At 44.5% G+C, this 22,669-nt stretch overlaps 13 protein-coding genes across 13 annotated transcripts; all 13 read right to left on the bottom strand.

The window, feature by feature from the left end:
- Positions 1-88: 88 nt before the first annotated feature.
- On the bottom strand, positions 89-1,540 carry TM35_000261690 (putative thiolase protein-like protein; the record flags this gene model as incomplete). The annotated part of the gene is made up of 1 exon (XM_029027906.1): positions 89-1,540. The coding sequence occupies one exon, from the start codon at positions 1,538-1,540 to the stop codon at positions 89-91; it is 1,452 nt and encodes a 483-aa protein (XP_028880783.1).
- A 1,189-nt stretch (positions 1,541-2,729) lies between these two features.
- Positions 2,730-3,071, bottom strand: TM35_000261700 (uncharacterized protein; the record flags this gene model as incomplete). Its single annotated transcript, XM_029027907.1, has 1 exon — positions 2,730-3,071. One exon carries the CDS (start codon positions 3,069-3,071, stop codon positions 2,730-2,732), a length of 342 nt encoding a protein of 113 aa, XP_028880784.1.
- Positions 3,072-3,861: 790 nt separating this feature from the next.
- Positions 3,862-4,350, bottom strand: TM35_000261710 (Tbingi protein; the record flags this gene model as incomplete). The annotated part of the gene is made up of 1 exon (XM_029027908.1): positions 3,862-4,350. The coding sequence occupies one exon, from the start codon at positions 4,348-4,350 to the stop codon at positions 3,862-3,864; it is 489 nt and encodes a 162-aa protein (XP_028880785.1).
- A 3,413-nt stretch (positions 4,351-7,763) lies between these two features.
- TM35_000261720 (uncharacterized protein) lies at positions 7,764-8,135 on the bottom strand (the record flags this gene model as incomplete). Its single annotated transcript, XM_029027909.1, has 1 exon — positions 7,764-8,135. The coding sequence occupies one exon, from the start codon at positions 8,133-8,135 to the stop codon at positions 7,764-7,766; it is 372 nt and encodes a 123-aa protein (XP_028880786.1).
- A 702-nt stretch (positions 8,136-8,837) lies between these two features.
- Positions 8,838-9,212, bottom strand: TM35_000261730 (uncharacterized protein; the record flags this gene model as incomplete). Its single annotated transcript, XM_029027910.1, has 1 exon — positions 8,838-9,212. The coding sequence occupies one exon, from the start codon at positions 9,210-9,212 to the stop codon at positions 8,838-8,840; it is 375 nt and encodes a 124-aa protein (XP_028880787.1).
- Positions 9,213-10,534: 1,322 nt separating this feature from the next.
- Positions 10,535-10,921, bottom strand: TM35_000261740 (uncharacterized protein; the record flags this gene model as incomplete). Its single annotated transcript, XM_029027911.1, has 1 exon — positions 10,535-10,921. One exon carries the CDS (start codon positions 10,919-10,921, stop codon positions 10,535-10,537), a length of 387 nt encoding a protein of 128 aa, XP_028880788.1.
- Positions 10,922-11,092: 171 nt separating this feature from the next.
- TM35_000261750 (uncharacterized protein) lies at positions 11,093-11,404 on the bottom strand (the record flags this gene model as incomplete). Its single annotated transcript, XM_029027912.1, has 1 exon — positions 11,093-11,404. The coding sequence occupies one exon, from the start codon at positions 11,402-11,404 to the stop codon at positions 11,093-11,095; it is 312 nt and encodes a 103-aa protein (XP_028880789.1).
- A 1,814-nt stretch (positions 11,405-13,218) lies between these two features.
- TM35_000261760 (uncharacterized protein) lies at positions 13,219-13,920 on the bottom strand (the record flags this gene model as incomplete). The annotated part of the gene is made up of 1 exon (XM_029027913.1): positions 13,219-13,920. The coding sequence occupies one exon, from the start codon at positions 13,918-13,920 to the stop codon at positions 13,219-13,221; it is 702 nt and encodes a 233-aa protein (XP_028880790.1).
- Positions 13,921-15,481: 1,561 nt separating this feature from the next.
- Positions 15,482-15,826, bottom strand: TM35_000261770 (uncharacterized protein; the record flags this gene model as incomplete). Its single annotated transcript, XM_029027914.1, has 1 exon — positions 15,482-15,826. One exon carries the CDS (start codon positions 15,824-15,826, stop codon positions 15,482-15,484), a length of 345 nt encoding a protein of 114 aa, XP_028880791.1.
- Positions 15,827-17,488: 1,662 nt separating this feature from the next.
- On the bottom strand, positions 17,489-18,943 carry TM35_000261780 (uncharacterized protein; the record flags this gene model as incomplete). Its single annotated transcript, XM_029027915.1, has 1 exon — positions 17,489-18,943. One exon carries the CDS (start codon positions 18,941-18,943, stop codon positions 17,489-17,491), a length of 1,455 nt encoding a protein of 484 aa, XP_028880792.1.
- Positions 18,944-19,175: 232 nt separating this feature from the next.
- TM35_000261790 (GINS complex subunit 3) lies at positions 19,176-19,712 on the bottom strand (the record flags this gene model as incomplete). Its single annotated transcript, XM_029027916.1, has 1 exon — positions 19,176-19,712. One exon carries the CDS (start codon positions 19,710-19,712, stop codon positions 19,176-19,178), a length of 537 nt encoding a protein of 178 aa, XP_028880793.1.
- A 544-nt stretch (positions 19,713-20,256) lies between these two features.
- On the bottom strand, positions 20,257-21,075 carry TM35_000261800 (uncharacterized protein; the record flags this gene model as incomplete). The annotated part of the gene is made up of 1 exon (XM_029027917.1): positions 20,257-21,075. The coding sequence occupies one exon, from the start codon at positions 21,073-21,075 to the stop codon at positions 20,257-20,259; it is 819 nt and encodes a 272-aa protein (XP_028880794.1).
- A 649-nt stretch (positions 21,076-21,724) lies between these two features.
- TM35_000261810 (uncharacterized protein) lies at positions 21,725-22,564 on the bottom strand (the record flags this gene model as incomplete). Its single annotated transcript, XM_029027918.1, has 1 exon — positions 21,725-22,564. The coding sequence occupies one exon, from the start codon at positions 22,562-22,564 to the stop codon at positions 21,725-21,727; it is 840 nt and encodes a 279-aa protein (XP_028880795.1).
- Between the last annotated feature and the right edge of the window lie 105 nt (positions 22,565-22,669).

Below are 22,669 nucleotides of genomic sequence, written 5' to 3' on the forward strand. Positions count from 1 at the left end.
ATATATATATATATATATATATATATATATATATATATACTTTTTTTGTATACACACAATCCTCTCAATATTAGTCATATATAATTATCTACTTCTTGCTCGGTGTGTGTTCCAATATAGCCACACCCCCTAATCCTCCAGCAGCGCATATACTAATAAGTCCGTGACGTTTTCCAGTTCGACGCAACTCGTTCGCAAGTGATGTTACAATTCTACCACCAGTAGCTGCGAAGGGGTGTCCAAGCGCCAAAGAACCTCCATTGACGTTAAGCTTTGAGAAATCAAACGCTTCCTTTAGTACGACCTCTTTGGAGTCTGTGTACCTCTCAAAGAACTCTGGAGATGCCAGACACTTTATGGTAGCAAGTACCTGCGCTGCAAAGGCTTCATGAATCTCAAATAGGTCAATATCTTTCGTGGTGAGTCCAGCACGTTTAAGAGCAGGACCCCAACCAAGTACAGGTGCAAGCAATAATTGAGGGTAAGGATCAATAGCAGAAAAGTACCAACTTTTAACCCTGACATCAGTAGGGTATCCCAATTCTTTCGCCTTATCCTCTGACATCACCAACATAGCACTTCCACCATCTGTTAATCCACTTGAGGTGGCGGCAGTTACAGTACCATTTGGTTTACGGAAGACTGGTTTAAGAGAAGGCATTTTCTTTTTCATACTTTCAATATCTGACTGAATGTAGTCATCCTTCGTAACCTCAACTGTCTGACCTTTCACATTTACAGTAACAGGAACAACTTCATCCTTAAAATATCCCTTCTTCAGTGCTTCATTCGCATTCTTGTGTGATGCAACAGCAAGTGCTTCTTGATCTTTGCGTGATATATTGTTAAGCTCACCGATCATATCACCGTGCCATCCCATTGTTTTACCTGTACTTCGCTCTTCCAAAGGGTTGGGTCGAGGTAACCAGTCTAATGGGTTATATCCAGCCTCTTTGAAAAATGCAGAGAGTCCTGATAAACCCTTATTTTTTCCCATAGTAAGTTTAGCCATTCCATAAGAGAATTTTTGTGGTGCCAATAGTGGAGCATTACTTACGCTATCACTTCCTCCCGCGATAACCACATCAGCATGACCACTCTCAATCAACATAACAGCCTGAGACAGGGCGTTCAATCCGCTTGCACATGCCATACTGGTTAAATTACCTGTAATGTGTTTGGGGAGGTCAAGCTCAATAACAATCTCTCGTGCACAGTTGTGAGCATCAAGTTGTAGTACCACGTTACCCCAAACAATGTGATTTATATGTTTCGGATCAAGTTTAGTTTTCTGTAAGAGACCTCCAACAGCAGCAGTCCCCAATTGAACATTATTAACCTTCATAAGTGATCCGAATGATTTCGCAAATGGAGTTCGTGCACCTGTCACGAAGACTGCCTGTTTTTTCAGAAGTACTCCACTTCTCTGCATAGTATGATTCCTTTGAGAAAACCAAACACTATAGACTATAGATAGAAGAAGAAAAAACAATGGGAACGCATTACCAGGTAAACCCCAAAAGAGGGATTGACATAGCATAGATGCAATACAAGAAGAGAGACCATCTTAAAGACCAAGAAAAGGGAGAAGACATACATCCGTGCCCAGGAAATAGAAACTTAGGTACGAAAACAAGCACAAGAACGAAAATTAGAAACACTAAAAGGCATCTAAACGCTCATTTGCAAGTCATAAAACTATCTCAACTAGTCTCTATTTGTTACCTTCGTTAGTATGTGGGTGGAGTTGTACTCTGTGCACCTCACCAGTGCAGAACAAATCTACATACAGCATATAGCCCTGCACAGGTCCCATCTCTCATTTTCAGTGAAAACTGTGGGGAGGGGAAAAAAAACCTCAAGAGAGATGTAAGTTAGCAATAAAAGATCATCAATCCACCTCCAATAAAACAACCCTAGAAACTCTGCACAACAACCAAACGTCACCAACCCAGAATGAAAGAGCGACAGAAGCAGAGACGCACACACACACACACACACACACACAGGGGAGGCAAAAAAGAGGGAGAGCGAGAGGGAGGCGAGAAACGCGTCCCCGACGAAAGGAATGCAAAGAAGAACCCCCGAGAACCACACCCCACACCCCACGAACAAAGGAAAGAACCCGAGAAACGAAACCGGCCACGACGAGCCGGAGGCCCTTTCGCCCAAAAGGGTGGGGAAGGGAGAGAAGGAGAGGAGAGAAAGAGAGAGGGGGAGAGAGAGAGAAAGGCGGCACCCGCGCGCCACCATCATTTGCAGGCGCCCCAAAAGGGAATAGGGACCCAAGAACTCGGGGGTGGAGGTCGCGAAAAAGAACTGTTTGGGGGGTTTGGCGTCTTGCGGGCGGCGGGGGAAAGGGTGAGGGCTTTTCTGGGACCCCGTGCCCCCTCGAAGGGGCGCCTTTCCCCCACCGCCGGCGGCGGCGCCACGCCAAACGCCAAACCCCAGGAAACCACCGACCCCCCGCGAAGGCCCGCCAAACCCCCCCCCCCTTTTTGGGGAAGCAACCGCGCCACACAGGATGTGTAACCCCGAATTCTCGTATCTGGAAACTGGGCTCCTTTATTTTGCCTTTTGGGGCTGAGGCCTGGCGCCTTCGCCCCGGACGTCCCGAAGAAGGAGAGAACCAAAACCCAACCACGCCATCATTGCCGAAGTTCCGGGGAAAGTTTACCACCCTATCACGGCGTCAGGGTTTTAAGCATCTCCGCTTTTCTTGAGGAAACCTAAAAGAAAAAAAAATGAAACCGGGTGTTCTCCGCGCCGGCTTCCCCAACAACACGTTGAATAATTTTATTTGCGCATGCATCCTTTAAAAATGTTATCTCCCGGCGGCGGTTGGCCTTTGAGAGAAAGTGGCAAGCACCAACTCCCCCACAGCACCGTGAGAAGGTGAGAACTGGCGACACCTTCTTCCGGAAGGGCTGCGGCTGACCCTTAAGCCAAAACACCGCACCACACTGTGATCGGCCGAGCCGTTTTTGGAGGGAAATGGTATATAAGAAGAACCCGGAGGACGCGCTGAGAGGCATCGTTATTGCTAACAATGGCGCCTTGGTAAGCCACATTGATGGGGAGAAGCACGTTCCAGTGAAGTAATAAGGACTATGCTTCTCCAACGGTGGAGCCGCACTTTAGCCGCCCAGGGAGAAACCCAGAGGATCAAAATGAATCGAAACCGCGCTGCCTCCGAAGAAATCATTTTTGGATTTCTTTCAACGCCCAGAGGGTTCCCGCATAGGTGAGTTTCTTCGCTTCTTGATTCTGGAAACGCCACGGTTTGCAGGGGTCAAAAAAAAAAAAAAAAAATGGAAGATACCCCACTGCGGCAAGCCATTTGTCATCTGACCTTGGTGGGGAAGAAACTCGGGCATCAGAAAAGGAGGAAGGCGAAAAAAACCTGTCCAAGAGCCCAATGCCGTCTTACGTGCGCACGGTGGCGCTGGATAACATTGTGGTAAAAAATAATCGCTTTATTTATTTTATTTTTTCTTCTTCGTGTCTTTAGGGACGTTGCTCCAACGGAACGGCTGCCAGCCTGCCACCGTGGAGCACTTTAATTATTGGCTTTTTGGTGATGTTGTAGAAGAAGAAGATCCCTTTCTTTTTTGTGGGGTGCTTAAACTCTTGGAATACGGTTTTTGTCATTATTTTTTTTTTTTTGTTTTTTACTGTTTGGTTTTTTTCGTGTTAAAGTTTTTTCTTCTGTTTTTCTTAAAGCCCGTTCCCGCAAAAAAGAACCAATTTACGAGAAATCTCTAATCTTACCTTTTCTTACCCAAAACCATCCTCAAGTCTCCTTTTTTTTTTATTTATTTTTTTTTTTTTTGCAATAGATTGGCCTCAATGAACTCCTATTTATTTTGTTACTTGTTTGGTCGGCGATAGACGCCTTGAGCTTACTCTTCTATCAGGGTTTCCATATTCGAGCTCGTCGCTGATTTTAGAGAGCTGGGGAGGCCTTACAGAGGGGGAGGTAGGCTGTGTAGGGTTTCTTGGTTGTGAAGTCTGTGGCATAGTGTAGTTCCACTCCACCGCAATAAGGAACTGTGCTAACCGCTTAGAAAAACATGGTTTCATCAGGGGTACATCATCAACTATCGCAAATTGAACTCGCAGTGGATGAAGAGCGGGGCAACTCAAGAGGTGCAGAGCTGTTTCGTCGCATTCGTCGCGTTGGCTGGTGTGCGCGCGAATAGGTTGATACCCGTGTCGTGGCATACGGTGTAGAGTTAGGCCTGACTTACCCATACATTGGTGACCGCACGTGCGGCAGATTAATGCCGGAAGGTCTCTTGTTTTCGTTGTCTTGTATCGTACAGTGATGGAATTCGTTTTTTGTGGCATACCCTCTCCTTCATGGAATTTTCTGCACTGTATTACGAGGGAGTCTAGGTGGGCGTAGAACTTCTGGCATAGTCCGCATTGGACTTTTTCTCTCTGTCCTCACGCTCCGGTGATGTCGACGAATCTCGCTGGCGTTTCTTTATTTCGTGACAAACCCTTGAAGACCTCGAGAACGGGTGAGTTTTAATAAAACACCAAAATCAATAGATTGCATATTCTGAGATTCGAACCAAGGTCTCCCGCGATTTAATATGGGATTTTTACCACTAAAGTAAATACACCAGGCGTCCGCCTTTTGTTTGCCTCGCCTAATCTTTCCAGGCGACCTCTTTAGGTGTGTAGTTAAAGGGTTGTAGTGTGAGCATTTTGAGGGGTATTATATCCGTGGTTTTATTTTTATTATCATTATCATTATGGAATTGCTATAACCGCCCAGAAATGGGTAGAGTATGGAGGGTGCCGAATCACCAAATACCAACATTGCAGAATCCCACTCTGAGTCGCTTCAATCCCGTACGATTTCTAAAAACATAATATGCCGGGTTCCCCACCCCCAACCCCATAAAACGCAGAGCCCGGTTGGATTCTCCACCCCATCCCCTGGTGCCCCTGAGCAAATGAAGTGGTAGAAAGGTTGCATCTGGGACGGTTCGTTTTCCACCTATCTAGGCTAAACGCAAAAATGGTCATCGGGAGCTATTCTTGGAAATTTGCAATGCATTTTACTCGCAAAGAACGCCTCGCAAGAGAGGTAATGAATAACATCAACGGTGACTTGTGGGAACAATTATCGCTGATTATAAAAAATTTATATCAGAGCGATTTTTACACCCAAGGGGCCCCAGCGGTCCAGACGGCACGGAAGCCGCACCGCAGAATAGCCGACCCATGATTCGTAAAAAAGTGTTGGACACATTTAATTAGTAGAAATAAATACTAAAAATAAATAATCCTTTCGGTTTTCCAAATGAGCTAGTAATCGGCAAAACTGTTTCTTATGAGGTCTGTGGGCGAAGTCAAAATTCAGGAACCCGTTTTCCTGTCAAAATGTTTTAAAAAGGAAGTGGGGCCAGAAAAGCTAATTAATTTCTGTTTCTAGATCGAATTGGTTTCCATACGAATTGATTTTACACCTTTCCAACTGCGCAGTCAAAAGACTCAGCTGATAATACCATTCCCTTTTCTTAGAATGCAAACTGTGGCCGAAGAATAACAACATCAGAGCGCCAGAGCCATGCGGCAGCGTATTGATAAAAGAAATATTTCATTGAAAAGTGCCCTAGGAAGGCGTTGTGTCCCACTTTTTGCTTTTTTTGCCGCCTCGCTGGCGAGAATCATGTTTCACTGTGTCAGAAACTATTTTGTAGTTGCCTCAAAAAAAAAAAAAAAATGGCTCTTAAAAATTACCTAGAGACGAATTTTTAAGCAATTTGACCACGGCCAAGTTGTTTAACCTCCGACCATTCTATTCTGGTTTCCTGTTTTCCCCTTTTTATGGGTTAAAGGAAGAAAAAAAAGGAACACGACGCAAGGCGTTTCACTTAACTCCACCCCCGAACCCTAATAATGAATTGTTAAAATGCCTTTGGAAGATGCCGAGCGAACAGAAAGATGCCCACTCCTCCGTCCAATCTTCTGCCACCTGGAAATCGAATCTCTGATTTTAGGGGCGTTCCGCAGGTGGTACCCCATCTAGTGGGTTAAATTGGTGCTTTGGAAGCTGTGTCTCTTTGCTGCAATTGTTTAGGCTTGGTGCGGCAATGGGTGTTCGGAGATTACCGCGTAAATAAAGAAAAAAAAAAAAGACGCAGATACCAAGAAAGAAAGAGCAAGAACATAGTGATTCATGACCCCTTTGGGGACAGCCATGCCGAACTCATGTTGGAAGCACCAATGTTTTGCACCTAAACGCCTCGAGGTGGTCCGTCCTCATCTTCATGATCCAGCTTCCCAGAAGTCGCGTTGAGAAAGTATCGTTCGTTTGAAAGGGGGAACCGTCTAAAGAAAGAGGAGCTCATAGAGAATACGGTTTTGGGAAATCTGCCATTTGAGAATTTCCCCACCCTACCAACTGCTATTCAAAATCTTCCGCAAACATCGTCTACATGAATAAAAGGCACTACAATTTGTTATATAATATGTTTCCTACTTTAACCAAACTCCACAAAACAAATAAACGGAAACAAGCGAAAAAATATTCTATGGGGTACAAATTAATTCTCCATGACCGTTCAATGGCAAAAGAAAAATAAAGAAAAGACTTTAAACATTAAATTTTCTATTCTTCCGGAAGACTAACCCGACAAGAGTTATGAAATGGCAGATTCTAAGGTTCCTTTCCTCTCTAAACCCTTCCCCATACCTTTGCAAGTTGAACCCACTTCACCAAGGCCACCGCCGACAAAGCAACACCACATGACAGACCATCTGCCGGGTTTTCGCGCTATTTTTCTCTTTCATGGTCGTGCTGTCCATTTCTTTGGTGTTTCTCCGAGGGTTTTACTTCAATGAGAGAAACATGTACGACCGAGGAACCTGTTTCTAATGATGGGGCATCCGTTATTACACTCCGTATCTCGCAAAAGAGCCGAGTCCGCCACGGGAATGGTTCTTAAACTTTACTCGGACGCTAGTATGTGTTTAATCGCAGCAAAGACCAAATGTGTTAAAAACAACACAGAACCTCCCTGCCCAACCTGAACACAATCCAACCAATATCAAGCACTGCCACCTGAACTTTCTGAGGGAGGTCGAACGGATTCACACGTTTTGCGAGTTGCGCGATCGCGTGCGGATTCATGCTGTGGACCTCAACCAATTCTGCCACATGCCTCAATGCACCGCACTTGTTTGAATGTGCAGTGCCACCATATGAAGCCAGAATACGCTCCACGTTGTTGTTTGCCAAATGAGTGGGATACTCTTATGGACGTAAAGCGGCCAGCAGTCGTATGGGAGCAAACGTGCCCTTGCCTTGCATCTTTTTTTATAAAGCGGGAGGCTTGATGGGTATCCATTTTAGCTATTTTTGTAACCTCGGCCCCATCCAAAATCACAGCTCCGACCCTCGGCCTGCAGAAAGTTCTTTTTCGTCAAAGTTGCGATTTCCGACCATCGACTCGCCGTGATCCGCGCCAAGTGGAACGCTGTTTGATCCTTTTAATTCGTGCGCGACTGAAATGCTCTAGCCCTTCTAGTGCTATGATAATAGTCTGTCCTGGTTTATCTCTGAATGCGCCACCATCTCCTGCAATCCCATTGTCAGCATGTCCACGGGCACTGTTTCCAAAAATATCGTGACCCTCAGCGTTCATGCTTACCGTAAATTTGCCAATGGGTCCAAACCGTTTGCGGTGATAAAAGCTATTGCGCTCTCCTCTTTCATCGGTTTCCCGCGAGCTCGGCAAAACGTTTCAAACTGTCCTGCCAACGATAGTCTCTCCGTTGCCATGTCGATGGTGTCCTGCATCTTGCTCGCATTTGCGTTTGCTATCCGAATATATTTTTCCCCAACGGGAGATGCCGGAGGTTCGCCGTACCAAAGCTGACGGTGCTGTTGGGCAATGTGGAACCCCTGGGCCTTCGATCAAGCGATGCCACACGCATAACAAGGTGCAAACGGGGCCCTGCGGCCTTTCGAAGCGAACCGGCGGGGATCCAGTCAATCGGGACTGCCCCTCCCCACATTCACTAACGACAGGAAGCAGCCCCTCAAAAGTTTTTTGAGCACCGCGTTTGGTTGTGGCTTTCGCGAAGTTGCCCCGTGCATTTCGGCAACCGCACATTGCACACGGATGTCACATAACCAAAAAGCTTAAAACGCAGGCAAAGAATGCTCTTGGCACCCCGTTCCTGGCCAAGCTGAGGCCGCATTGCCTTTACGAAAACGCCGGTGCCGTTTCAAGCCGTATAAAGCCACGATGGCGCAAGCGACTTTGACAGAGGAAAATTCCCATCCTGTAATAAAGCAGTGCGAAAATTAGCCGACGCTTTTTCACCCGCACCCATTATAAACGGAAACGGGTGGACTGTTTCCTGAATTAATTTTGTTTAATCATAAAGGGTTCCAAAGGTTCCTTACCCTCTATGGGCTTTTGCCTCCGATAATCAAACCCACTTCGCAAAGTTACTTCCAGAGCTGAAATTTCCCTATTATGCACTCTGGGGGTCCAAGTGGTAACATCAAAAATTTTAAATTCCCGTTCTGTTACACCAGTCCATTCTTTATCCCTTTCCTTATGTTCTTTTTCGCGGGCGCCCCTAAACAGCACGCCCCCGCCATTCTCTGATATCGGGGGTGGCGCCGCATTCCCGTTTCCATGCGCCGGCGCCGCCTTGGTGGGTGGCGGGCTTTTCGTATTCTCACCAGACCCCTTCCCTCGAGGGTTCGATTCCGCCCGCGCAAAAGAAGGGGTCCCGCCATCGTTTCCACCTGACCGCTCATTTTTCTTTTAGGCCAGCTTTGGAGAACGTTTTGCGCGCGTTTTTCAAGCTAAGAACTCAACCTCTATAATTCCCATTGCCTGGCGGCCGGCTGTTGGCCTAGGCGCTGCCATTCCTGATAAGCCTTTCCCGTCGGCTCTCAAAGGCATCACGCTGGTTTTTGAACTTCGCCCTTCTCTGACGAATAAGGCCCTCTTGTTCGGCAAACGCTGCCGCAAGCGATGAAATATTTTAGTACACCACTGTCGCCGCCCTCTGCTCCAGCAAAGCCCATTTCTGTTTAAATTCATGCAAAGCTTGAGCGCAATCTCTGTTCTACGCATCCCTTTGGGCAGTAAGTACACATTTCTCTCAAACCACGTTTCTAATTGCTGAAAAGAGGGGAAACAAAAACTGGGCCAATTGGGTGATTTGCACATCCACCGCCCGATCCATTATAGACGAATCCAGTCAAACTTTCCGAAGCGCGCCGCCCTCTAAACAGAGTCCGTGTTCAGTAATAGTAGTTAGGACCTCACATTTTGAAACTGAATTCCCGTTAATCAAGTTGAAAACCATTTTTGTGGTTCCTTTTTTGTTGGCGCATGTGATCTTCCAAACGCCTCCCTAGATCAACCCACTGATCAAAAGAATATGAGATCAAAGCCTTTCTTGAAAGTATTTTGCCTTAAAAGGGGGAAAAAAAAACATAAATTTCTTCTGATTTCTCCACTGGAGGCTCTTTTAGACTTTTGCAAGATTCAATAAAAAGAAGAAGATTACAACATCTCCAAATTGTAGACTGTCATAGACCAAATCAGAAGTTTTTCTTTTTTTTTTTTTTTTGAGCCTCTAAATTTTTGTATCATCTTTATTTTCTTTAACGAATGAGTGGCCTGAATAAGTGAAAGTGGCGGAAGGGTCAAATAAGCGCATGTGGAGCGACTAAACGCAGATCAATTGCAAAAAAAACCTCCCACAATTCTTTTGCAACCATTATACTGAGAAAATAAAAATAAAAGTCAGATTCAATACCTTTGAAATGGTCAAAACGTTTAAAGCGAATTCCATCCATATACCTACCTCACGGCTATTTCTAACCGAACGCTTCTGGGTGATTAAAGTCGTACCGTGAGCCACCACAGGTGTGCTGTATGATGTTGGAATACTTTTTACGCCCATCCTTTCATTTCAGAAGAAATTAGAAGTAGCCTTAGTGGATATCTAAAGATTCTACTTTATCCTAGAGCGGGTGGTCACTACGGCAGATGCTGGTGAAAAGGTTCAAGGCCCAGCGCTCCCCTGGGTACGTCAAAAACGCGAGAAAAGGAATACATGCGTCGGTCAAACATCCCTTCGGTAGCAAACGGCCATCACACCAGAATCAGCATAGTACCTAAGCAGAGAAACCCCCGCAGCGTCAAAGAAAACGCAGGTTTTAAAGATATAAAGGAAGCATTTGCGATTGGGTTTCCAGACTACGGGGCCCCGACCTCACCCACCCAAAGCGATTTCCAGTCCCCTTCACTATATATAAAAATAAAAAAATCATCCGGGCGAAGTACTAAAAATATAAATATATATGTAGTGTGTCACTTTTCAAGTTACATGCACGCATCCGCTTGCCATGGGGCAGTGCCCGATACACAGGCCACTGATCAGAAAAACAAAACTCTGATTTATGCGTGCGAAAAATTTTGCTAGCTGTTTCTTGGGCTCCATTTCCCCACCGTGGCTGAATAAAAAACCACCGATACCCCGCTTACCGCGCACAAGGTGTAAGGCATCCATTAAAAAGAGAGTTGCCCATTACGGTTTTAGCTGCGACACAGTATTTCCACCAAATGGTGAAAAGAAGCCAATCGCCACTTTCTTCAGTAAAAGCAAATGAAGGCATAAGATTACCACAGAGAAGGCAACGCTTTCGCTCATGATCCTCATCTACCACCAGGAGTTTAGAGAGAATCAAGGGTTCATCCGGTAGCATTGGCAAGTCAAGGGGCGCCAATGATTTAGGCATTGTTTTGCAAAAATCCAAAGCTAACTCCCAACTTGGTGGATCCCGATACGGTGCGGAACATGTGGAATTCAGGACCTGCTGATGGTTCGATTTGACTATTGTTAAGAATATTGGCGTTAAGAAACTCATCGGGGATTTCACACGCCACCGCTCTCCTTCCGTAAATCTTCTCACGTTTACGAATGGGATGCTGCGTGGAAAAGTTGAATCTCTTATTCTGCAGAAACTTGCGCAGTTAAATTACGCCGCACCAGCTGAGAAACCTTTTTAGTATTGCGCGTGGCGTGGGTTGATTCTTGGCTATGAAACTGCACGTGAATCGAAACTCCAGAGATTACTCTTTTTTAGCCAATTGAAAACTTTAGACGGAGATGGCGCATAGGATGGCAAATGGCGGTGGGCTTCTTTTATTCGGACTGGCATCCCCCCTTCCTTTAACAAACGCACCGGGTCAGGAACCCATAAATTTTGATAGTGTGAGCGAGCGCTTCCCCAAACATAATATGAATTCCAGATTGTTTTTGGGTAATGGGGTAATTTCGCCATCACTCTCTTTTCTTTTTTTTTTCTTGGCGTGCGAGACGGTATCATTCTAAACGGCGGCCGCGCCATGCTTGGAGGGAATTTCCTGCCCCACCCCCTGTCCTTGTTTGGCCGTTCTATCATCGTTTTTATGCGTCTCTCATTAATTTTTTTTTTTTGCCGTCACAAGGCCCAGCCCAAGATAAGGGAACGGATCCCAGAAAGGCGGTTTGGCACCACAATAAAGTTCAACAGAGTAAACGTGAGTACAAGAGAACGGAAAGCTGTTTAAAAACGAAAAAAAAATACAGAATGTTAAAAATAAGCTCTTCTAGGTGAAGGTGGTGTGGAAAAACTATTTTTTAGATACCCCATTTGCACCAGCTAAGGGGAAGCAATGGCGCACACTAAAATCCTTTTTACATTCAAGGCGTAATGGTATTCAAGAATAGCACCAGTGTAAAAATTATTTTCTCACGCAGGTCAGTTTGACATGGCGCTTTGGATCTTTGTAGCTTTTTCTTTGGTGGTGCTTTTGGGCGGCATCATCCCGGTACAAGTATTTGGGTGCGCTTTGGGGTGGTGATAAACTCCCGTGGGCCAAGGCGCCGCACGGGCTAAGCGCGGACGCCTTTTGCCGAGGGATGGCCCCGCGCTCGCATTCCGCATTGACTTTCCGTCATAGAACGGACTTTGAAGTTCTATAATGAAGGACTGGCTCTTTGCAGATGGGTTTGCAAACTTTTTTTTTTCTCTTTTTGTTTATGAAACGACTTCTTCTCAGATGGGCGCCGCCGCAAAATCAACGTCCAATAATAGAAAATATTCTTCTTTTGGCAGGCTGTCATCTAAAAAAAAAGCGAGTCTTACCAGCGAGGGGCCCTGGAGCTGAACCCGCGCCAGTCGAACTAGTGGAAACTTAGGTGGTTATCCAATCAAAAAAAGAATGGTGGAGGGCCATGTTGCTGCGCAATCTTCGGCGCAGAGTGGACCCCGCGTGCGGAGGAAACCCTTGCGCAGCGCACGGGCGGCAGAGTTGCCCCGACGTCCCCGCCCGCACGCCCGAACCCGGTTTTCCAAAACGGAAGAAGATTAATACTTCTGAAACATTCTTCCTCATTTCCTTTAAAGGGGAAACTTCTTCATTGTGCGGGGTTTGGGTGGGAAAGGGTTCGCCTTGGGGGGCCGAGCGCTTTGTACCAGGGACGCGGCTTAATGCAAAAAAGGCCTTGCCCCAGAGCAATGGCTGAAAGATTCGGTTAGGTCCTTTATATTCCGGGAGATGGTTCTTACCAAAGCGGCCCGGCCCGCACAACGAATATCGCAGAAAAAAAAAAAAAACAAGGCCTCGCTCTCGAAGTTTTTTTTGCCGCGCCTTCTGCGGCCATGGGGCTTCCAAAAAGAAGGAAACAAAAAGCCATACCAATAAATGAATGGGATGCAAAATTCTTTTAACCACCAAAAGTGATGACACCACACGGAATTCATGAATTCCGAGTTTCTATTCCGGAAGGATTCTTCCAGATGAGAAGGGTTTGCCCGCCGAGGGGGTAAAAAAAATTTAAAGGGAAGCTCAATTTTCCTGGCACCGTTTATGGTGTCGCTGTGGTTCTTGGGTGTCCGGAGTGCTGTGTTTCTTCCTTTTGGGGTCTCGATGGCGTTGGTGGTATTTTCTGAAGCCGGCCTGCGGGCGTTGCCAAAGGAACTGCCCACCCACCCGCCCCATTTTTTTCTTTCCAATCACGCAGAAGCATCCCCGACATTTCCCAAAAAAACCATTTGGGAAGTTAAAGCTGGGGTTTTTTTTTTTCAAAACGGAAGAACGGGGTGCGCTTCCGGGTTCGGGGTTTTGCCTTGAGCTTCGCCCGCGCCTTTGGGGTGGGATGCGGAAAATAAAGAAAAGTTTAGAATGACGCGTTCCCGCCGTACGGTTTTGGCGAAGAATTCGCTTTCCGCACCACAGTTTGGCACGCGCAAAAGGTAAAAAAAAAAACTCCGTTGCCACGATTCAGCGCGCAAAAGCAAAAACGCTTTCCGCCATTACTCTCTGCTCTGAAAAAAAAGTGGGGGTTGCTTTGATTTTGCTTCTTACCTTGCGCGCTTGGGATTGGGAGTTCTCTTAAATTCACGCTTCTTTTCGTTCCTCCCAGAACGCATTCCCACGAAGAAAATAAACCTTTTAGCACAGATAACAAGCACATATCTTCAACAAAGCGGCCAAATTGAAGTGTCGGCTTGCTTGACCGAGGCGTTGGAAAAGGTAAAAGGAGTAAAATACCCGGGGTCTGCCGTGAAAGGAGGCGTGGTGCAAAATGGCTTGCGGGGGCGGTTTCTGGGTTCTTTAGCCAGGTCCGGGGGAAGCCCCTTGACCCACACCCGAGGCCCACCCACACGCATACACAAGTCCAATCCCTATGGAAAAATAAAAATAAGAAAAAAAAAACTATTTCAGTGGCATTTTGGCCCTTTTCCCTCTTTCCCTGTTTTGAATAGGGCGGGGCAGCCCTGACATTGGCCTTGGCGTCCGCGGGATCCGTTTCAAATGACGGTAGCGGCGTCGTGGCGGCAGGACGTTCTTTCTTCACAAGAGCGGATCCTGAAACCATACCCGTGGGTTCTCCTAAAATTCAAACGTTGAAGGAAACTAGAATGATAACCTAAAAAACGTTTTAAGGGTCTTTTTTTGCCGGAGGAAAGTATTGTTTTGATAAGGAAGAAGCGCCGCACCCAAGATATATTGAAGAACAGGTTGGAAAGTTCCACTTTTCTTTATTTTTTTTTTAGAACCAAGCGGTATATTTACACTTAGATCGATACACCCGAGCAGGGTTCTAGGGGCAAAATTGGCAGACACATTCCCTTTTGAAAAGGAAAACTGGCTGAGGGAAGGAAGAAAATAATAATCACGACCTGAAATATTGGAACTCCTCCTTTTCCCCACCAAAACTAACGCAGCCGAATCGGAAAACAAAAAAACAAAAAAAAAAAAACAATCGCTACTCTAGCCTCTCGGGCCTCGCGACGTACCGAAAGGGCCCTTTGGCAAGGTCGTGCGGGAAAGGCCCCCGAAACCCCTACCGGCCACGAAAGGTCGCCGGCGAAGCAGCCTTGGGCAAAGAAAAATAAGGCGCCACCCCTCACAGAATCAAAGAGCGGACGCTTCCCGGGCCGCGAAAAAAAAAAAAAAAGAAAACGCAAACAGAAACAACCGCGGCAGCCCTGCTTTTGGGAAGGCCTTTGGGGAAACAAAAAAAGGTTGGGTGGTTTCCTTATACCCGGCGGCTCGATTTCTCTGCGCGCGTTTTCCCCCACCCCTGCGCCGCAACAAAGGGGCCCGCGGAAGAAAAGAACCATAGAGAAAGCGAGCCCCGCGATAGTTTTTTTTCCGCTTTTGGCTTTGGTTTCCGTCAGGCTTTTCCGGATTTTGTAAACCAGGGCGTCGTTGGGCCGAGGAGCCTCCATCGGGGTTGTGGGGAAAGGGGCGTCGTTTTTTTTATTTATTTTTCCGGCGGCCGGGCTTGCCGAGAACAGCGGGCAGCGGCCCCAAGAGGCAAAATCACATTTTGCCAAAAAAGAACCCCCGAACCGGGGCGAAACGCGAGGAAGGGTGACCTTCCTGGGGCGCCCCGGGGCAAGAAACCCCTGAAATATGAAGAAAAAAAAAAACAGTCGCGGTTTGGGGTATCTTTTAATTTTTTTTTCTGTGTTCTCTAGGGTGTGTGTGTGCGCCTTTGTCGTGCCAAAAACGCTCGGGATGCGCGTGGGCTTCGGGAGGGATGTCTGTGAAAACCCTTTTTTGCTGCCACCTCCTGGGGTCGCGGTCCGGGTTCTTTTTCGCCCCCCGCCGGCCCCAAGAAGGAGCGGCGATGAGAGGGAAAGTGGGGCGTCTAACTTTTCAAAAGGTGGGGAAAAAAAAAAAAGAAAAGGAGCAAGGTCTTCTAGGAGCAGGTCGCCGAGGAGTTCTTTATTTTGTATATGTGAGGAAAAAAAAAAAGTTTTCTTGTAAAATTTGCTCTTGCCCGCGCTTTCGCGCTTCATGCGAAAAGATGCCGCGCCCGGATTCCGCTGCATTTTGCGAGCGTCTATTTTTCCGTTTTTGGTTTCCCGGAGGTGGTTTTTTTTTTTCTTTGTTTTTTTTGCTTTCTTTCGCCCGGCGTTTGAAGGGCGCTAGGCTCCCTGAAGGCGCCCCTCCCTGCCGCGCTTTCGGCCCCTCTTTCCCAAAAGAGGGCTTTCGACCCCCACGCCCATCCCCGTCCCAGGGGGCCCTTCTAAGTTTGGGGGCGGGTCCGTCCCGGTTCCCTCCCGCGGCGTCTCGTCGTCGGCGCTCCCGCTGGTTTGGTTTTTTCTCTTGTTCTGGTGGGCGGCCCCTTCGGCGTATGGAGGGGGCGATGCGCTCATGGGGGCCGCCCTTTCCGTGCCCCCCGTTTCCCGTGGGAGGCCTCGCAACGTCCGAAGGAAGCCTTCCAAGGAGCCGTCCCTACCGCCAGGCCCTCCCCCTCTATTGCGTGCCATGCTTTTTCTTTTTTTTTTTTTTTTCTTTTTTTACTTTCCCCAACTTGGGGCCTTCTTTCCTCCTCTGCGTCTCTCTTCTCTTTTTTTCTTCCGATAAATGTTCGCTTTTACTTGCTGGCAAGCGTTCCTGCGCCTTGTTTTTTTTTTTCTTTTTTTTTTTTCCGTTTCCGAGCGCCCCCTTCACACAAAAGGTGAAGCTTGAAACGGCGGCGCGAGCAAACAAAGAAACAAACGAGAAAGAAAAAGAATAATCTCGGCCTTATTTCTACCATAAAACAGAAAACAAAAACAAAACCCCGCGTTTTATAACCCTGAATTGTAGGACCCTTCTTGCCTACAAAATAATAATTCCATTCAAAACGGTTGCCTATTAATACGCATTAAGAACTGAAGAAATGGAAGAGTGCCGGGAAGCCTCTTTTTAGCCCGCCTCCCGCTCGGTACGTGGCGGTGGGGGGGGGGGGTTGGATAGGGTGGGCTTTTCAGAAACTTACAAACGGACCGGTCCACAGGATTGGAAAGGAATAAAATTTTTCACCGAAACGTCAAGAAAACCCCAGCACAAGAAACGCCACCAAAAACGCAAGACCCGACCATCCTTTTCGCAAGCTGGCGGGAAAACCGGGCCTCCCTTCGGCAAGGCGGAAAAAGACGTCACCCGGTGTTTTTTTCCTTCCTTCCCACCAACCGCCGCCCCCAAGCGCCTTTGAAAACGCAGCGGGGGGAGGGGAGGGGCGGTCTCACCCAAACCCTTCTCCCCCCATCGGCCGGGAAACGAGGAAACAAAACAAAACAAAAAAATGGGCAAACACAGCCAAAACGCAACCCGTCAACGCCAAAAAAAAAAAAAAAAAAAAAAAAAAAAAAAAAAGGGAAAGAAACCCTGGCTCTTCCTTTTCGTTTCGTGAACCCTCGGCTTTCCGTGGCCGCCCCCTTTTATTGAAAACAAGGAAAAAAAACCATCCATGGAAAAACTTACGACGGGCGGGGATCGAACCCGCGATCTCTCGCGTGTGAGGCGAATGTCCTAACCACTAGACGACCATCGCTGCGACAACAAATGCTACATTTTAAATATTATATATATTTATATCAACTACCATTTTTTTTAAATAAATTTATTTGTGGATTTCTTTATTTTTGTATGGGCGTGCGCAGCGAAAAAAAAGAAAAAAAAAAAAATAGGACCTATTTAACAGTAAACAAACAAAAAAGCGAGAAACCAATCCCATATAGAAGGAAGAACGAAAAAGAGAGAGAAAAAAAAAAAGAGAGAACCAATAAAAACAAATTCAATAGAAAATAATAAAAAGGAACGAGTAAGACCTCACCCCCTTCTAAAGAGTTAAGAAAAAAAAAAAAAAAAAAAAACATGAAAATAAAAATAATAAAATGTGACTCATCTTGAATTGGTTTTCATTTCTCTTATTCAATGGATATGTGTGTGTGTGTGTGTGTGGAAACAACATCATTTCTCATTTTTCCCATATTTTATCCTCCTATTGTTTTGTCAAAATTCCTTTAAAATTATCTTGCCTTCTGATTTTATTATTTAGACTCCGCTTAAGGATATATTTCATACTTTTACTCTTTTTCCATTTTCTTCTTTTTTTCATTCTGATAGACGGTTTCTTTTCTTTTCTTTTTTTTTCTTTTTTTTTCTTAAGCTAGAGCGGCAGCTTTAAGTGTTTGTACCGGACATTCCACCACTTCGACAGGCGTTGGCGCAATTTTTCGGGAACGCATTTCATTGCACAGGAGGCGGTGGGTTTTCCAATCCTCTCGTTGACACTCCACGTTGCAGTAAAATGTTACACGGCATCCACTGCATTTCAACATTTCCTTAACCTTTCCTGGACAGCCAGGATTACCGCACATCAAATTAGCTCCTTTACCAACCAACGGGTCCCTGCTATGTGATGCTAAATGGAACTCAGGGGCACACAAAAGAGAAAAAATACGATTTATATCTTCTTTTAATGTATTAAGCTCTTGAGCTGACTTTTCAGTTCCCAATTTTGAATAAATACTGTCAGCAGTTGCTGAGGCTCGGTCTACTAAGGCAAGATGATCGCTTAATCCTTTAATACCCTTCATTTCTTTTCGAGTGATAGACAACGTAAGAATAACGTTATCCATAAGAGGAATAAGAGTTACAGGAGATGCTCGAAGACTTGTTAAAAGAATTTTAACATATCGAAAAGCATCAAATAATGCCATTCTTACTATAAATAAAGCACCATTCTGAATTCTTCTAATAGGTTTTTCAAGAAGTGGAATTCGGCAATCAAATCGAGTAAATAATTCTTCTACTAACTTGGCCACTAAATCATCATCTTCTTTTACTGCCATCATAAGTAAACAATCAATAATTTTCGTTTTTTCAACATCTCTTATAAAGAGGGTATATGTTGTTCGGAGTTTAGCGAAACAAGGGCAACATTCATTACATACGTAGATATTATTTTTAGTACCAGATCCATGTATCATACTGTAAAGACCCAAACAAGGGATAAAACAGAAAAAAAGCGACTTCAAAGATTCCATTAAAGCATCAAATGCTAGAGATGAATCAGGTGATTGTCTAAGTGCTTGCATCCGAGAAATAGAAATATTTAAAACTTCATTTATTTTTGTATTACCAGCAGTAATTGAAGTATTCTCCAATGATTTTTCAATTTTTTTAATAACTTCCTCACGTACCTTAAGGAGACCTACTCTTTTTCTTGAATCAAGATGAGGACATTTGCCTATAACACAAGCTGTCTCAAAGGCAGAATAAGCAGCTTCAAAAGTGAGACTTACATCACGAGTACGTTTCGGCCAAATCTTTTTACCACCCTTTTCAATCATGGTATCGTAGAATTGAAAAGCGGCTTGCTCTAAAAAGGGATCTTCATTTATCAATGCGAAAGCCATTAAACAGTTAATAATGCGCATTGCAGCCGCCCAGCGCTCCTCCCTCGACAAGCATGTATCAATGTACTCTATCAACCACCCAAGTTCCATAATTTGAAAGGGATAACGAAGCACAGTAGCACTGTTCACAGTTTTTTCCATAGTCGCCTCTGTTACCACATGACTTTCATCTCCAGACCCTTTTCCGTCACTACCCATAGTAGTACTATTTTTACAAGGCTGCAGACACAAAAATAAAAGTTATATATATATATATTTAAAGATAGATAGAAAGATAGATGGAGAAATAGTGTGTGTGCGTGTTTATGAATATAAGGAAGCATGATACAAAATAAAAAACAAACAAAGAAAAAAGATAGGAAATAAGGTGATCCAAAACATTTTTTTTTTTTCATTTTTCATTTAATTTTTTTTTTTTTTTTTTGCCTATTTAAAATATGCTGCGATGCCATTGGCGTTCATTCTCCATACCACGGAGCAGCGTGTCTAATAAATAGCGCTCACTCTCACATAATTTTTCTCTTACGTCTGTCAAATCAAAACCTCTCTTCGAGGCTGCGTGAATAACTTTAAGATACCTTAGTTGATACAGTCTAAAAAGTTGCGCTGCAAGTCGATTACCTTCATTTGTCGGTAGCATAGCACAAAGAAGAAGACCAGCCTCGTAAAAGTACGGAGATTTTGCATGAAGACTGGCTGCAAGAGGGTCTGTCTTGAATTCCCGAAATACAGATGTTGTATACCGTGGTGGTACCTGGGGAATAAGATATCCACCCTCACGTAGTGCTACGGCAGCCCACATGGGAATTGTAGAGACACTGCCGGCTTTCACTTCCTCAAGAGCCTCACCCTCATTGGTGCGTACATTAATCTCTTTTCCCAGACTAAATGAAGGCACTAAGAAAGTGACAGGGACAGTCTCTTCATTGGTCAGAATATCAGATAAGTCAAAGTAGCTCTTAATCATATGAAAAAAAAAACCACTACCTTTTTCTGTCTAGACCTGAAATGAAAAAAGAAAATAAAAGAATACATTATACACGGATATAGAAATATATATATGTATGTATACATATATATATATGTCAATGGGAGACAATCCCATAAAATAGAAGCACAAAACAACAACAAAAAGAATAAACTCATAACAAAAAAATAGATTTCACATCTTTCATTCTATCTCTCTTTTATTTGTATATGAGCATTCGCACAATACTAAGCAGTATGAAGAGATAAATAAAGATCAATCACAATATGACTTTAATACATCCGTTACCAGAAGGATTATATACATAATAATATAATAGTAATTCCTATAGAAAAAAAATGCAAAACAGTGTTATAACAGTTATATAAGAGCGATATAACAATGATATAACCGTAATATAAGAGTGACATGGATATCTCTTTATGTGTATGGGTATCTTTGTATATATGGGGTGGGTAGGTGGTATTGATTCCATGACAATCTCTTACATCATCCTTGGTAGAAAACCCAAGTAAAAAAAGGCTTAATTGTTAATAATTGGTGGATAGTCTTCTTCTGCCTTAGCTGCACGTAATTGCATCAATCGCTCTTGACGATCCACCACACTTCGAAGAATATCCATATTTGTCTGATTGAGAGGCCTCTTCACAATAGCACGTATCTCACGCAGAAGGTCATTGAACTGCGTTTCTGTAGCCGCTGCTGCCAGCTTCCGCTTCTTTTCATTCTCAAAGTCCTGTTTATAGAGATCTTGGGTTCCATTTTCTTGAATTTTTTTAAGTTCTTCCACATCCATTTCAACATTACGGCGTGCCTCGTGTTCTTCAAGAATTAAGGCTTCAAGGTCCTCTAACTTTTGTGTACAGACGCTGCTCACATCACTGACCTTCTCTCGCAATCCAGTACGACTCTTAAAAGCCATGTTACCAAAGGTATCACAAAGACCAGAAGCGGCTGTATTCTTTGCGAGAACTGTGTGTGGACCAGGCTTCCATCCGTATGTCTCACCAGCGTGCACACAACATGTGTGTCCAGGACGTTTTTTTGTGCAGCCCACACCGAGTGTGTGCGTTGCGGATCGAAGCTGAGAGGCTTTGAGACGCCAACTGCCTGGATGGGCGGCGGCCCGAGGAATACAGGGACATCCACCTGTTGCGCAGTAGTAGTTATTTGTCCGGGGTTGTGCGAGCAGCTTATAGTTGGGAAGTCCCTCTGTGTGTCCATAGCAATCACACTGATGATATCTTTTGTGATGACGTGATGCTGCGCCATAGGAGCCTTGCAGCGGTGCCTTCACACTTACTTTGGGATTCACTTTTTCATTAGCAGTATTAGTGACCATCTTTTCTGGATACCTTGCAGACTATTTTTATCCTTCGTGACTTTTTAAGCCTTATGTTTGCTTATATATCCTAGTAATATAATATCCATATATCAAGGAAAAATTAAACGAAGAGAGAGAGAGAGAGAGAAATCAAAAAGAATAAGAAAAAGGGAGATAGTAAACAACAACAACAAAAAAAAAAACACACAGGTATAACCAACAACAACAACAACATCATCATCATCAACAACAAAGAAAAATGATATAGAATGAATTCTAGAGGAAGTATCAATAAAAAAGTTTCATTCCATCGGTGTCAATCTACACCATATGGCATACTACTGCCATGCTTTACATTTTCAGTTTACCATCTGATATGGGGTGGTTTGGTCTCCACTAGTACATCGCATAGAATAAATAAAAAAATGATAAGGGGGTACCAAAATATGCGAATGCTTTCCATTTCAGAATGTAAAAGAGAGACCAAGATCAATATCAGTCACATAAAAAAGTAGAAAGTCCATACAAAGAGTGATATAAGAAAAAAAGAAGAAAAAGAAAAATACTAGGCAGATATATATATAGGTAAAATATGTATATACGAAGCACCTTAAATATGATACTACTAAAAATACATCTTTTCCTTCGCTTGCTATTCATGTTTAGTTTAAATCTTTGTTGTTTTGAGACTGGACAAAGTTTGCTTCTTTTTCTCTTGTTCACGCAGGTGCTGTAGTCTTTCCTGTTCCTCAAGTAGGTAATGAAGACGTATGATGTTTACCTTTGACCCCACAGGTTGTTTTGTTACATATCGTAGCTCTTCCAACACTTCATCATACTGTTCAGAAACTGTTTTAATCTCATCATCATCTTCACCACCACGCTTTTGAGAATCTTTAGTGGTAGCATACGTTAACATTTGCACATGCCGACTGCCACGAAGTCCAGTTTGAAGCTCCAATGATTCACGTTCTTCCTCAGCAGCGAGGAGATCACGTATCTCATCACGGAGGACAGCTTTAAGAAACTCTTTACGATCTTGCATTCGCTCATAGCGTTTCTCCTTTTGTGTCTTTTCTTTCGGATCTCCAATGGCCCGAAACTTACGCTGAGTTGCTGTACCGCCGTAGTTGCGTGAGTTTGGAAATACCAAACGAGTACCTGTAGCTGGATCACGTATGGCGGTGGTTTCTTCACAAACTTCATCAGCAAGATGTACCTTGTGCTTCCCAGGACTGTATGCACGGTATGTTTCTGTCGGTTTTATTCGCTCACAAGTGGCAGGATTGCTACTGCAGTATAGAGTATTCATACCTTTTTCCTTTGTTTTGGGAATACACGGACAACCACCACCTTCCTTTGCATGAAATCCTTGAAGTGTGCGTGGAACAGCGAGTTTTTTGTACTCTGGCAGATCTTGCGTGTGACCGTAGCATTCACATACATGATACCCCTTAGACGCCGCATCACACGTTGTCTGAGGAGGATTTGCAGTTGCTGATTTCATTAATTATAGTGATGGTACTATACACCTAATACCTTGTTTCTCATGAAAGATAATGATGAGTCCACATATATATATATATATATACGTAGTAATAGTAATAGAGAG

The sequence above is a fragment of the Trypanosoma theileri genome (genome assembly GCF_002087225.1).
Source record: "Trypanosoma theileri isolate Edinburgh chromosome Unknown TM35_Tth_26_V1, whole genome shotgun sequence".
NCBI classification, from domain to species: Eukaryota; Euglenozoa; class Kinetoplastea; order Trypanosomatida; family Trypanosomatidae; genus Trypanosoma; species Trypanosoma theileri.